The sequence below is a fragment of the Ochotona princeps genome, chromosome 11, assembly GCF_030435755.1.
Source record: "Ochotona princeps isolate mOchPri1 chromosome 11, mOchPri1.hap1, whole genome shotgun sequence".
Taxonomy (NCBI): Eukaryota; Metazoa; Chordata; class Mammalia; order Lagomorpha; family Ochotonidae; genus Ochotona; species Ochotona princeps.
The window spans coordinates 5,216,034-5,230,127 of NC_080842.1; the positions used below are offsets into that span (position 1 = coordinate 5,216,034).

General features: G+C 40.3%; 1 protein-coding gene across 1 annotated transcript in view; it reads right to left on the bottom strand.

Annotated features, from left to right (window-relative positions):
- Positions 1 to 992: 992 nt before the first annotated feature.
- LOC131481477 (A disintegrin and metallopeptidase domain 3-like) overlaps positions 993 to 14,094 on the bottom strand; it is a 55,777-nt gene continuing 42,675 nt past the window's right edge. Inside the window, exons 11-16 of the mRNA XM_058670469.1 lie at positions 13,722 to 13,908; positions 11,407 to 11,505; positions 9,522 to 9,717; positions 8,601 to 8,691; positions 8,091 to 8,275; positions 993 to 1,030 (exon numbers count right to left, since the gene is read on the bottom strand). Coding sequence (XP_058526452.1) covers positions 993 to 1,030; positions 8,091 to 8,275; positions 8,601 to 8,691; positions 9,522 to 9,717; positions 11,407 to 11,505; positions 13,722 to 13,908 — 796 coding nt within the window. The remainder of the gene's footprint in view (positions 1,031 to 8,090; positions 8,276 to 8,600; positions 8,692 to 9,521; positions 9,718 to 11,406; positions 11,506 to 13,721; positions 13,909 to 14,094) is intronic.

Consider the following 14,094-nt stretch of genomic DNA (forward strand, 5'->3'; position numbering starts at 1 on the left):
TTTATTCTCTTTCATGACCCCAAAGTATTCCATTGAGTAGATATACCACATTTCTTTATTCAGTCTTCTTTTGACTGCCATCTGGGGTTCCCATGCCTTCTTTATAGTGGGTTATGCTTTTTAAAACAGAGAGCTGCAGGTAGCTTTCTTGTATGCAGACTATTCTTCCTTTGGATATATTGGGAGGAGTTGGGATAGTTGAATTATGGTAGATTTAGTTATCTGAGTTACCTCCATTCTGATTTCCAGAGCAGCCACAAGTCTACACTCCAGTCAACAGCTGAAGTAGGTACCATTCTTCCCATATCCTTGCGAGCAGTTTTTGTTATAGGATATCTGGATGCAAGCCATTCTTACTGGTGTTAGCTAGAACTTTGATGAGGTCTTTATTTGCATTCCCCTGATACTCAGGAAGTCTGAGCATTTTTTCTTTTTTTTTTTTTAAAGATTCATTTATTTTTATTGGAAAGGCAGATCATATTATGGACACTGGAAGATACAGAGAGAAACATCTTCCATTCACTGTTTCACTCCACAAATGACTGCAAAGGCCAGAGCTGAGCGATGTGAAGCCTGAAGCCAGGAGCTTCTTCTGGGACTCCCATACAGGTGCAGGGTCACAAAGCAAAGCTTAGGCTATCCTCCACTATTTTCCCAGGGCATAAGTACAGATCTGGATGGGAAATGGGAGAGCTGGGACATGAACTGGTAACCCTACGGGATCCTGGCATTTTCAATGTAAGGATTTAGCCACTGAGCCAATGCACCAGGCCCATGAACATTTTTGAATTTGTTCTTTTAAAAAAGATCTACTCATTTCCTTTGCTCATTTCTGCACTAGTAAACTATTCTTTGATAACAAAACTGAAAATGATGCCAGGGAAATGGTTGGTCTCTTCAAGAAATGATGTAGGGAAAATTGGATATCTGCTTGCGGAAGTAAAAATAAGAACTCCATCTTTCACTGTATATAAAAAGCAGCTTTGAAAGCATCAAGGACCTAAATCTGCATCCAGAAACCGCCAAATAACTAGGGGAAAACACAAGAAATAGGAACAGGAAAACAACTTCTTAGAAAACAGACTGCCAGCATATGCAGTCAAATCCAAAATAAGCTAATGGGAACACATCAAACACAGAAGCTTCTGAAAATCAAAGGAAATGATCAACAAAGTGAGCAGGCAACCAGCTAAATGGGAGAAAATCTTTGCACATTCATTATTTAGATTTTTAGATAACTCAAATTTGGCAGAAAAAAATCTCCTGATTTCGTTTCCTTTTTTGAAATGACATTACCACGCATTTTGCGCCGGGGTGGTCTCAGTGGTTGCCTCCTTTTGCTCCAGGGTGCATACAGCAGCCTGCTCTTGTGGGCTTTGGAATGCAGGGTTGCAGGGAAGAGTTGGGGATGGTGCTGGTGGGAGTGTGTGGGAACCTGGGGACTCATGTCCAGGCAAGCGGAGGGACACTGGGGATTTTCCACGTGCATGGTCCCAGGTAGACTGGAGGCAGAGAGTCATAGATTAGCATGCAGGCCTGGTGTGCTGGTGGACCAGGCTTGTAGAACTTTGAATGGGCTGGATGTTGTGTGTGTTAAGAGTTGTATACCAAGAGCTTGGAACCCTAGTGGGTGGGCAGAGCACCAGTCCAGCACAACATTTGAGCAGAAGATTGGGTTTCAGAGGCTGGGCTGAGGATCCCATATGTTCCCAGGCACATGGGCTGTGGGTTCACCAGATAAAGGGGTGTGTGGGATTGAGGACGACTGAAAAAGTATGTTGCAGGTGCAGGGACAGGCCACATTAGGCTTGGCCATGATACTAACTAGCATGTGAAAAGAATCAGGTCTAAGGGCAAATTCTGTGGGGTATATGTGGGTCCACTCTTGTGGAACTGAAATTTCCACTGGTTTAAGACTTGGTGGTAGTTAAGGGCTGAACTAGGTATGTCCATGGAATCCTGCATCCTCCTCTGTTAGGATGCAGTCCCTGCAGGTGAATAAAGAACCAAGGCTGGGAGCAGCCCAGACCAGGCCAGGTAGTACCTGCTGGCATATGTGTGGGTCATGTCTGGGAACATTTCAGGCGAGGTCAGTTCATGAAACCCACTGACAGATCTGAGAACCAGGTCTGGGTGCTGGACAAGTTGGGTGAGGCTGCATCACCAGCCAATTCATATTAGGCGTAGGACTGAGAGATTGGCTGGGCAGGGATATGTTGTGTTACACACCAGCATGAGCTGGAACTGGGAACAGTCCTGGCTAGACCAGGACACAACACCCACCAACCAATGCCAAAGTGAGACAGACCATGTCAGGCTGGGCCACAGCATCCATCAGCACACACAAGACCTGATGAGGGGGGTGGGTGTTGAGCCGGTAGTGAAGCTGTTGGGGGCTCCCCTGCTGGGTCATTGCTCCCAATGATGAGCATGAGAACTGGGATTTGGTCCAGACATGTGGGCATTTCTCTTATAGGCAGCAGCTTCCACTGGTGAGCATAAGAATTAGGGCTGGGAGCAGAACTGGCTAGACAGGCTGTGGCGCAACTTTCATCAATGTGCACTGGATATTGAGGGCAATTGTGTTGAACTAGGGCTCAATGCCAATTAACATATAGGAGAGCTGCATGGCATGTGGGACAGAGAGGACCAGTCTGTTGCGCCTTCTGACATGTGCAGGAACCAGAATTTGGGGTGGGTCTAATGTGGTTATTGGGAGTCGCTCCAACTAGGTTGCTCTTCCCATTGGTATACATGAGGGCCAAGTGTGTGGTGGGCAGGATTGGGCTGGGCCGCAACATTCATTGATTTACGTAAGAGATAGGACTGGTGGCAGAACTGACCCAACAATTACAAGTACCCAAGTGTACATGGGGGTGATAGCATGAGTAGGACCACGTCCTGGCAAGCAGACACAAATCAGGTTTAGGATCACTTCAGACAAGATTTCTTTGGGGATCCATCCCCCTCAAACAAACTGTTGGATTCAGAACTCCAACCATGGGGGAAGTCGCAGGAACTATGGTCTTACCATAGTGTGCATGTGTCAGAACTAGGCCTCCTACGTGGCTTAGACAGAGCAGTGGATGGCATCTCCAAATGCACATGGAGGGATATGACCTTGCAAAGGACATCTGGAACCATAGTGGAGGAATGACAGAATTGGTCAACTACCCCAGCCAAATGTTGACAGCAAATTTCTGGATGAATGGAGACTCTATGTCAGCCAATGGTCCTTGGGTTTTTCTGATCCTTGGACTGGCGAGATCAGCAGCATGTGAGAACTGCCAAAGCCACTTACGCAGAACCCTTGGTGCATGCTCACATCAGGGACCCTGGAGTGATATTGGGTGGCTGTATCCCATCCCCAGGTACTGAGACTTTTGTGAGGCTTGCCGCAGCTTCTCCCATTATCTCTCTCTTCCCTCAGATACAGGAAGAAGAAATAGAAAATTTGGACACAATGGTCTTGCCCACTTTCCCCTAATCTTGACTCTTTCCACTTTATTCAGCTATGTAAACATCATCAAAGATAAGTTTTTTAAATGCCATTGGCTTATTTTTAGCCAATTTTATTTTCAGATAAAAATTACATCAATTTTTAGTACCTTCCATCCCTTACTGACAAATTATAACATCTCCTAGAAATTTTACCCTTAAAAAAATTATACCAAAAAAAAAAAAAAAGAAATTTTACCCTTATTACAGAGTGTTAACAACTAATTTAGGATCCCTGGAATCTTAATCAACTAACTTTCTACTTAAATCTTCCCTTTTTGAAGATTTATTTGTTAATTTTAAAGACAGAGAAGCAATGAAAGATGGAGGAAGAGAAAATGACCTTTGTTTTATCAGTTCTAACATCTCCATTTTCATCTCTAATATGAATCTGAGTCTTCTCTTCCCTAATTTTCGGTTAATCGGACTAATCGTTTATCTTTTTTTTTTTTCAAAAGACTAACCAGAGGCCAGTGTTGTGACTAATCTTCCACCCTGATGTGACAGCATCCCATATGGAGACTATTCATATCCCAGCTTTGCCACTTCCACTCCAGCTCTTGGCTTACAGCCTGGGGAAACAGCAGAGGACAACCCAGATTCTTAGAAACCTGCCACCCACGTGAGAGGCCTGAAGAGGGCTCCTGGCTACCAGCTTTGGATCAGCTCAGCCCCAGCATTTGCAGCCATTTGAGGAATGAACCAGTTAATAGAAGACCTTCTCTATTTCTTTGCTGCTTTGCATTTCTAAATAAATTCACATGTTTAAAAGGTAACTTCATTTCTCTGTTCTTTTCTACAGAAACAGAAGAACAGTAAACCTCCTTCAGGACTAGGGAGAGGAACTTTCTCTGGTCCTTGCCTGCTTCCAACTTTGGGTCCCCACCCTCTCTCGTAATGACCATCAGGATCGCTCCAGAAACCCCTCAAAACAAACAAACAAACAAACAAACAAACAAACAAACAAACAAACTAGAATAGATAGACAGAGAATAACAAGGAAAGTTGAGAAACAGACAGGAAATGGTCAGCGGGGATGCACTTATCACTCACTGGGTGGGACACAAAGATTAGTTACTCCTCACTGGGGTATTGAAGATTTCTCTGCACACCCCTCCTATAACTGTTCACCTAAACTGTTGACATATGTCTTGTTATAGAGTTAGACTACCCAAAAAACAGCCAGGTTCAGAGAAACCATGCTTCAATGCTATAAACTGCTAAATACTAAAACTAAAAAAGACATGAGACACCTGAATGGCAATCTATAGCCATTTTAAGGTGTATAGAACACGGTTGAATATAAACCAAAATGGAAATGTCTAAGAGGAAGTCACAGGTTGTGGTTGAGAACCTGCATTTTCCTATTAACATATTGGTTAATCAATACCATGTCAATTAATGCCATAATGTTGTAATTGGTTGTCAATATTATGTTGGGGTTTTTAATTGATTGGGCTGATACTCTGTGGCTTCTACCTTCAGACCAGAGATGGTCTCACCAAGAAACTATTGAACTTACCAGGACAATAAGATGCCGGACTGTATGCTTGGTAAATACCTCCAATGAAAGAATCTCAACTGAATTTGAACTATGGAAATGCAACAAGGTGGAGCAATCCACCGTGGGGGGAGGCTTTGGGGAGGGGTGGGGGGAATCCCAGTGCATATAAAAATGTGCCACATAATGTAATGTAATTAATAAAAAAAAAGAAAAAAAAAGAAAAAAAGAAAAAAATTATTATTCCTTTCATTCTGCTACTTTGGGGATTTGGTTTGTTCTTGTTATTCGAGGTCTTTGAGAGACATTTTTGGTCATTTATTTGGTATTCTTTCAACTTCTTGATGTAGGTGGGACTTGCTATAAGCTTTCCTTTGAATATTGCTTTTTGATGTATTCATATGCCTTTATGTGTAAAGCCAATATCTCAATATTTGTTTATATTGTTTGATCAAATTACATGGAGAGTTTCTATATCCCTTAATCATATGTCGCATTGATTGAAGCACAGTCATTTGTGCTGCTTTACAAGAATTTGATTTAATTGAGATATATATATAATAAATACATATGTGCGTGTGAACATAAATATGTATATATTAAAACCAGGTGTCTTTGCAAGTCACAACTAATCAGATGAATGTGTTTTCTCTTTGCTAAGAAATCTCTAGCCATAACAAGACTGAATCCAGAACTAAGGATTCTGTGCATCTGTTGTGACTTCAACTTCACCATTCTCATGTAGTAAGTCTAAGGCTAAACTGGAATGTTAAATTCCCACTGCCAACTAAATATGGAACACATCTAGCCTAGCTAATAAACTACTGGGCACAACTACCCACCCCTCTTTCAAATATGCAGGATCCTGGTGGAGTGTCCCTCGAACGTAATAAGTATGTGTGACTTCCCTGTGTACACTATGAAAACTGCAACTCTTTTTCCTCAGTAATCCTGGCATTCAGCATTATGCTATTTCCATCCTTGTTCAATTAACTCAGTAAATTCTTTACTTGTTGTCAGGTAAGCAAGAAAGTAACTCTATATGGATGATTCCTCGTGTATTTGAATCAATAATTTTGCCCTATCTCTATAGTTAGAAACAGCATCAGTTCTTTGAAACTAATTTTCTGACATAATCTACATATCCAACAAATCAATTCTCACATTACTTACCTGGAAGTATTAGCATCAGACCCCACAAGACTGTCCCAACTTTATTAGCAAATCACAAACTCCCTCTTTGGGGTAAACTATGCATTAGGAAGTCTCCCTGAACTCAGCAAGCATACTTGGCTGATGTTTAGCAGTGTACTATAAAGGAGAAGACAAACAGCCAAAATGGACCCAATGCCTGGGAGAAGAAATAAAAGGGGATGGGGAGACGGGGGAAAAGGTTTCTACGATTTCCATGTTAGTGCACAATTTCCTTGTAAGCTGTATATTCACCACACAGAACTTCAAGACTGTTTGGATTCAGCTCATCTCCTTTCTCCTGGGAAGTCAGGGAGCTAGGGTGAAAGTTCTAATCCCTTCATCGGTGGGTAATAGCCTGCTTGATTCTAAGTCATTTCCTTAGCATAAACTAAGGTGTGAGGAAAGTGAGACAGAACTTAGTTGTGACACAAGCGGCTTATTAAGAATAACAAAAGACACTGCTATAACTCACAATGCTTTATAGGTTTTTACCAAGAACTCTGTGACAGGAAACAAGGACAAAACTGGATATACCTGTATGCTATACCACATATATACTCTATTACAGTCTATTTTTCTCTAAAGCATTCACTATAAAATTAATTGATAAGTTCCATGTTTACATTGCCATATTTACAGTTAGTATTGTTCAGTTTAAATATTCTTTTTTTGACACTGACATGTTTTAAGTCAGTTCATATATTCTTTTTATGATTATCATTTTCCTGGTACAATATCTACTCATTCTGACATGTTTGTGGTTTTACTGAAATTTATTCCTTTTGCTCAGTTCTTAAGATAGTACAGAGATATTACCATTGTTTTAATAAAATGCTTGCTAAATGTCTACTTTTTCATTAATCAGCTCTTTATAGATACAGATATAGATATAGATATGGATATAGATATAGATATATAGATATAGATTAGATATAGATGTGGATACATCACTACTTTGAAAATACCCTACTAGAATTCTCAATATTTAAATTCTGTATATTATTATCAGGTTCTATTACAAACCAAATTTGTATTAGAGCATTATTCTCTTTGGAGGAGTAGGGTAATGTGCAAATAAACTAAATATCCAATTAAGGATGATGGTCTAGGAAGAGTATTTTTGATAACTTAATTTTGATCTTTGTATTTAAGACCCTGATGTATGGGACATTTGACACAGTGGGATGCCCAGCCTCATATGTAAGGGTTCAAGTTACTGCTCTGGATTCACTTGTAGCATTCTGCTAGCAGACATGCTGGAAGACCAGCTGGTGATGTTTCATACATTTGGTTTCTTGCTTTAACTCTGCTAAGCCCTAGCAGAGTCAGGTGTTTGGGGGAATGAACTAGCAGATAACATTTATCCTTGAGTGTTTGTCTCCCCATCTTTCCAGTAATATAAAAATACATTTACAGACTTTTTAAAAAGTACAGCATAATGGATCTAGTTATCACTAATGATAAATATTTGTAAAGGTATATTTAATTTTTATCGGAAAGGCTGGTTTATAGAGAGAAGGAGAGACAGAGAAACGTCTTTCATTTGCTTGTTCACCCTCCAAATTGCTGCAGTGTCCAGAGCTGAGCTGATCTGAAGCTAGGAGCCAGGAGCTTCCCTCAGGCGTCTCATATGGGTGCAGGGTTCAAAGGCTTTGGTCCATCCTTTGCCACGTTCCCAGGCCATAAGAAGAAGATGGGAAACAGAGCAACTGGGACATGAACTGACACCCATATTGGTGCTTTGGGCTCAGGGGTGGAGGATTAGCCAGTTGAGCCCCCATGTCAGCCCCAATAATTGAAATGTTAAGATCTCCCTTGAAACAGAGAGAGAGAGGAGAGAGAGGGAGAGAAAGAGACAGAGAAACTCACTGTGTATAATATACAGTAAAATTTTTACTTGCACTGTTCTGATTGCACATGGTTCCATCTTGCACAATGTTTCGTCCTGTTCTGGAATTATCTTTTGCTGCTGCAGACACACATAATTGATCTCTATAAAAAGTATATTGATAGTCATAGGTTTTTGATCGTATTAAATCTGTACTTCTCCATGAACAAACTAGGTTTCCACAAAGCGAGTTCCTACAGGTATGAGGTAAAAAAAAAGTAATTTTTTAGTCAACATAGTCAGTGTGCAATTTATTAGGTCAATGGTAACTTCTAAAATTTTAACTCAAAATTTTTTGAAACTAATGCTAAAGTGTTTTACACTTGCACTGTTTTATGAAGCCCAGGGTATAAATCTTTTATACACACACACATATATATATATACATATATATAACTAATATATAAGATATATATGTATGTGTGTCTATTTCTTGTCTTTTCTTAAGTCCACAGAGTATGCATAGCATATGCAATAGCTTTGGAAAGATAGATAACTTGAAATTTTCTGAGTACATACCTTTGTGAACACCTACCACCGTCACATACACCAAATCGGTCATTCAATGAATTCACTTCTTGTCCACACAGGTAATGTGAACCGGAAGCATCTGAAAGTCAGTATAAAGTCATAACCACTCATATTTAAAACAAATCATTACAAGATAAAAGTGTGGCAAGTCAACATAGAGGCATGTAACAACACCAGAAAAAAGTGTCCTGGTAATGCTAGTCCTATAGATTTTCTTCCCATTTACTAGCTATAGAAAAGGAGCAGCACTTTGGAAGGACAAGTCCAAATAGACAAATTAGCATTACAGTGCAGAAATGATAAAATAATGTGTCATTTGATCTTTTACATGTTACTCTCCTGGTCTTGTCCTTTCCCATCAGTACAACTGAAATTTGATTAATGTTGTACTGTGTTCACACTGCCACTAAAAGATGCATTTTGCCTATTAACACAAGTGAACTTCGCTTAAATTTGCAATCTTGTTATCAAATTTGGATGGAAAATCACAGCATGTTTTAAAAGATTAAGATAGATATACAGAGAGGAGGAGAGATAGAGAGGAAGATCTTCCATCTGCTGATTCACTCCCTAAGTGGCCGCAATGGCTGGAGCTGGGCCAACCCAAAGCCAGAAACCTGGATCCTCTTCCAGGTCTTCCACACAGCTGCAGGGTCCAAAGACTCTTGGATGTCCTCGACTGCTTTCCCAGGCCACAGGCAGGAAGCTGGATGGGAAGTGGGGTTGCCGGGATTGGAACCGGCGCCCATTTAGTATCCCGGTGCACTCAAGGTGAGGACCGTTAGCCGCTAGGCCACAGAGTCAGGCCCAAAATAACAGCATTTTTTTAGAGTGGTTTACCATTGCATGACTCTCTTTATAGTAACTAAAGTTTAAAAATGAACCCAGGAAAAAAGATGCAATTCTTACATATTCCAAATACTTCTGCGCACTGAGTGTCTCGGTCTCTGCATTTTCCTTTGAAACAAAATGCAGTTTTATTAGCACATGGTTGATAGTTCGCAGCTCTCACATCAGGTACACAAAATTCAGACGTTCCATTGCAATATTCTGGAAAATCGCATGGGTCTTCACTTTCCCTACATAGCGTTCCCCTTGTGGCAATCTGTGAGCCAAAGAACATGTAAGTGTGAGTGAGTGTGTAGGTTTAGGGTTCTTCCATCATCACATATTAAAAAAATGTATAAATGAACATTGGGGTGATGAGATGCTCTGTTTTTTTTTTCCCTTCGGGTATTGGTACACTATGGGTTAGAAAAGTATAAAGCTACAAAGGGATGATCACATAGAATGTATTAGGGTTGCCAGAAAAAAAAATCCCAAGAAAATTTTGAGAAGTTAGGTCATTCCATGAATATTAGAAAGAACGATTCTTCTGATTGACACAGAATGAACTGGTAATGAGTAGAGTGGTGGTGAAGCCACCAGGGTGGCGAAACTCTGCAAAAGCCTTGGCACTGCCCTTCTAGAATGTTGCTTGAAGACTGTTGGCTTACAGTGGCAAATCGTCCATTTAGCAGCTGTGAACACTACAAGTCATCATCACTCCCAGGTCCATTCCCCTATCCCCCAGGTCTGTTTCGATTGTCCTGGTTTTCCAGAGGAAGCTGAGGGATGACTTGCTGCTTCTGAATGGAAATATTTTCGTCAGACGAGTCTCCCTGCAGAGAAGTGACCTGAAATACGTCACTGCCACCTCTACCTGCATTGTTACCAACAGTGTGTCATACCCAAAACATGTCAACATGCTCATTTCAAGAAGCCGCTAAAGAGCACAGGCCAGGAAGGCTAGAAATTCGAGAGAGAAGCAGACACAAGAAGGCAGAAGAGCTCTGAACTCACGCATTTTTGAAATGGCAAACTGTGGGTCTCATTGTACGCTAAAATCCGTGTAGTGTTATAAATCTGTTAGCAAGAGCTTGTTTTTAAGAAGGCACTGTTTTTCTTTTTGTAATTTCCTTCCTCCCTCCCTCCCTCCCTCCCTCCCTCCTCCCTCCCTCCCTCTTCCCTCCCTCCCTTCCTCCTCCCTCCCTCCCTCCCTCCCTTCTCCCTCCCTCCCTCCTCCCTCCCTCCTCCCTCCCTCCTCCCTCCTCCCTCCCTCCCTCCCTCGCTTACATCCTCCCTTCCTTTTTCTTTTTAGATAATGCTCACCAAAGTTACACTTCAGTGCTTATGTACTACAGGCAAACATTTACTGTTTCACTTTGCTTTTCTACCATTTCCAAAACTGGGAGAATTGTTATTTTGTTTTCTGCTTATCAAAACATTTCAAATAAGATGTGCATAGGGTGAGTCAGTTAGGCGTTTGCTGTAAGTTGTTTGATCATGAAGAGAGGCATAAACAAGAGGCGGTTCATAACAAGAAAATAATCTAGAATTGGTATCATGTGAAAGAACTGAATGAGTCTTCAGTGGAGATTAAACATCTGATGAAAACTCAGAGAAAGGGACAACTGATTGTATCAAACGCAACTTCTGGATTATAAAATCAGTTGTCTGTGAAAGGCCATTTACCAGCAGATGGAACTAACAGCTTACAAAGAAAATATATAGTAACCATATGATTAATGTCTAACTCCAGAAAAAAGTAACACAGATACTCAAATAACATGATCCATGACATACTTACGGACATGAAAAGACTACCCACATGCCATGAAGAACTAGGTCAAGCAAAGCTTGTCAGAGACAAAGCAGGTTAAAATATTTGAAGAAAAGTCTAAACAGTTGTGCAAAGAATGTAAGAGGATAAAACGATCATGATACTGAACAATGTGATACTTTGATAGCTTACCAGGCAGGTTGCTTTATCACAGCATTGGCCAGAGCCACACTCAGCAAATCCAATCAGAGTACATTCTGCAGCATCACAGCATTTTGGGTGAGTACAATGCTAAAATCAAATACAGTCAAGTTAAGACAAAATGTTCGTCCACATAAATGATCACATTTAGTTTGATAATACAGCCATGTGTCACGAGTTTTGGTCAAGGACGGAATACATTACCAATGGCAGTCTGATAATAGACTGGAGGAACTGAAAAATCCTTATCCCCCAGGGATGAGGTTTATCTTGTGCAGTATAGTATGTTACTCAAGTGACTGAGCAAGTGCTGGTGTAAACTAGCAACTCATACCATCAGTTATGTAAAATATGTCACATACCTTTGAGTGCAATGCATAATACTGGATAACAGTGGTAGTCAGCTAGGTCATCAGATAAATATATTCACTCATTTGTGCTTCTGTCATGGTTTTTGGAGTGTCCTCCTTCTACTCGTAAGAGAGAAGTGAACTGTAAAGCAGTCTCAGAAGGTGTGTCTCATAGGAGGTGAAAACATGGAAACATTGGTGTTACAGGAAATTCAAGCTCCATGCATATCATTGGCCCAGACGACTTGCCACTGAGACAAGAATGTGGAGGTGGAAAATGGTGATGGGCCCGGCGGCGTGGCCTAGCGGCTAAAGTCCTCGCCTTGAAAGCCTCGGGATCCCATATGGGCGCCGGTTCTAATCCTGGCAGCTCCACTTCCCATCCATCTCCCTGCTTGTGGCCTGGGAAAGCAGTCGAGGATGGCCCAATGCATTGGGACACTGCACCCACATGGGAGACCCGAAAGAGGTTCCAGGTTCCCGGCTTCGGATCGGCGCGCATTGGCCCGTTGCGGTTCACTTGGGCAGTGAATCATCGGACGGAAGATCTTCCTCTCTATCTCTCCTTCTCTGTGTATATCTGGCTGTAATAAAATCAATAAATCTTTAAAAAAAAAAAAAAGAAAGAAAATGGTGAAACAGAGAGGCTGATGTGCTGTGGGCCTAATGAATATGGATGCCTCCTCTTAGTTTCCATCATAAAATTCTGAAGGCAAAGCAAATAATCAGAAACAAAAAAGTTTATAAGGCTCTAGAGAAAGGAAACATATGTATGTGTACCTGTTTATATCTAGCTTCATTTTAGACCTTGGAAAGGAGCCTTATTAACCTCCAAACTGCTCTCCCATATAAATGGGAGGTGCTCAAGTTCTTGGGCTTTCTTGTGCTGCCTTCCCAGCAGCAACTGCAGGACGCTGGATTGGAAGTGCAGCAGCTGGGACTCCCATTGGCACTTCACTATCAGAAGCAGATGTTGCAAGTGGCAGCTTAGCATGATGTGCCCCAACCCTGGCACCTTGACTTCTGTATTTATTGATAACCACCACTTCACTCATAACATGTCATTCATTTAGAGAGAAAGTTTTTATGGAGTTACCAATAATGTCATGCTGTAGAATCCTGCAGTCCCTTTAAAACTTTTTTTGTACAAACATCTGCACTGTGAATGTTTACAAGTTTTTACTTATTATATCGCAAATATTTTTCCATATTTTCAAGTCTTGTAATGATGTAATTTTGTAACTTTCTCTGTTTATTGTTGTATTAATTTTTTACTCATCCACTCACTCTACTTTTTCTATGTGCTAACATTCTTGTTATGGTGTTCCTCTCCTCATGACATTTTCCTCTAGCAATTTCATAGTAAGAGTATTGGCCCTTAACTTGTATGAGGTTGATTTAAAAAAAACATGCAAAAATGACAAAGTAGTATACATTTCCCATGAACTTTTTGATGTACCCTTGTTTGTGTTAATGTATCTTACAAATTTTCATGACACCTTATATGTGGTAAAATTTATGAAAATGTATGTGGCTAGTTATCATGTAACCATAATTAATTTATTTCTATTAAATGGAGTCCTATTCATCAGGGAAATTCCAATTAAACCCATTGCTAGCTAATAGTCTTTAGAAGTAACAAAAATGACAAAGTTAGCTATATACCATGTCATGAACATTGTGATACTCTTCTGAATAATTGTAGAACTCTCAATGAAACATGTAAACATACCTTTGCATGAAGATACCAAGTTTTCTACCTTTGCTTATAATTACCATTTCATGATGTATTTGAATATCAGAAAATTAAACCTTTACTTTGTACTAAGGGACTATTCTATTGTGATAACATGAGGATAGACATGGGGAGGGGAGAAGAGAAAGAGGAAGAAGAAACAACATCTTGGGGAGCAATAAATTTAAAAATATATTTTAAAATAATTTTGTATGACTCACCGTCAGAACACCACAATCACATTGCTCATTTGTTTCCAAAATTCCATTACCACAAACTGAATTTTTTCCTTGGTAAACAACTTTTGCAACATTCTCTTTCTGCAGACATGCAAATGTAGGCTGTGACACGGAATGTTTGAAATCTTCTATGTTGCAACTGCTAAATAACTTTACACCACTGGACCATCTAAAATTAAAGTATATTCCTTAGAAAAACAGTATCAGAGTAATAAAGGGTTAATTCTGAGTTATTTTGGTTGGAAAAAAAGCCAAATAAAATGGGAAAAAGTCCTTTTAATACAAACCTCAAACAAATGTAATACGTTTGGTTTTTCTGTTACATAATGTGATATGCTATAAGAACCATATGGAA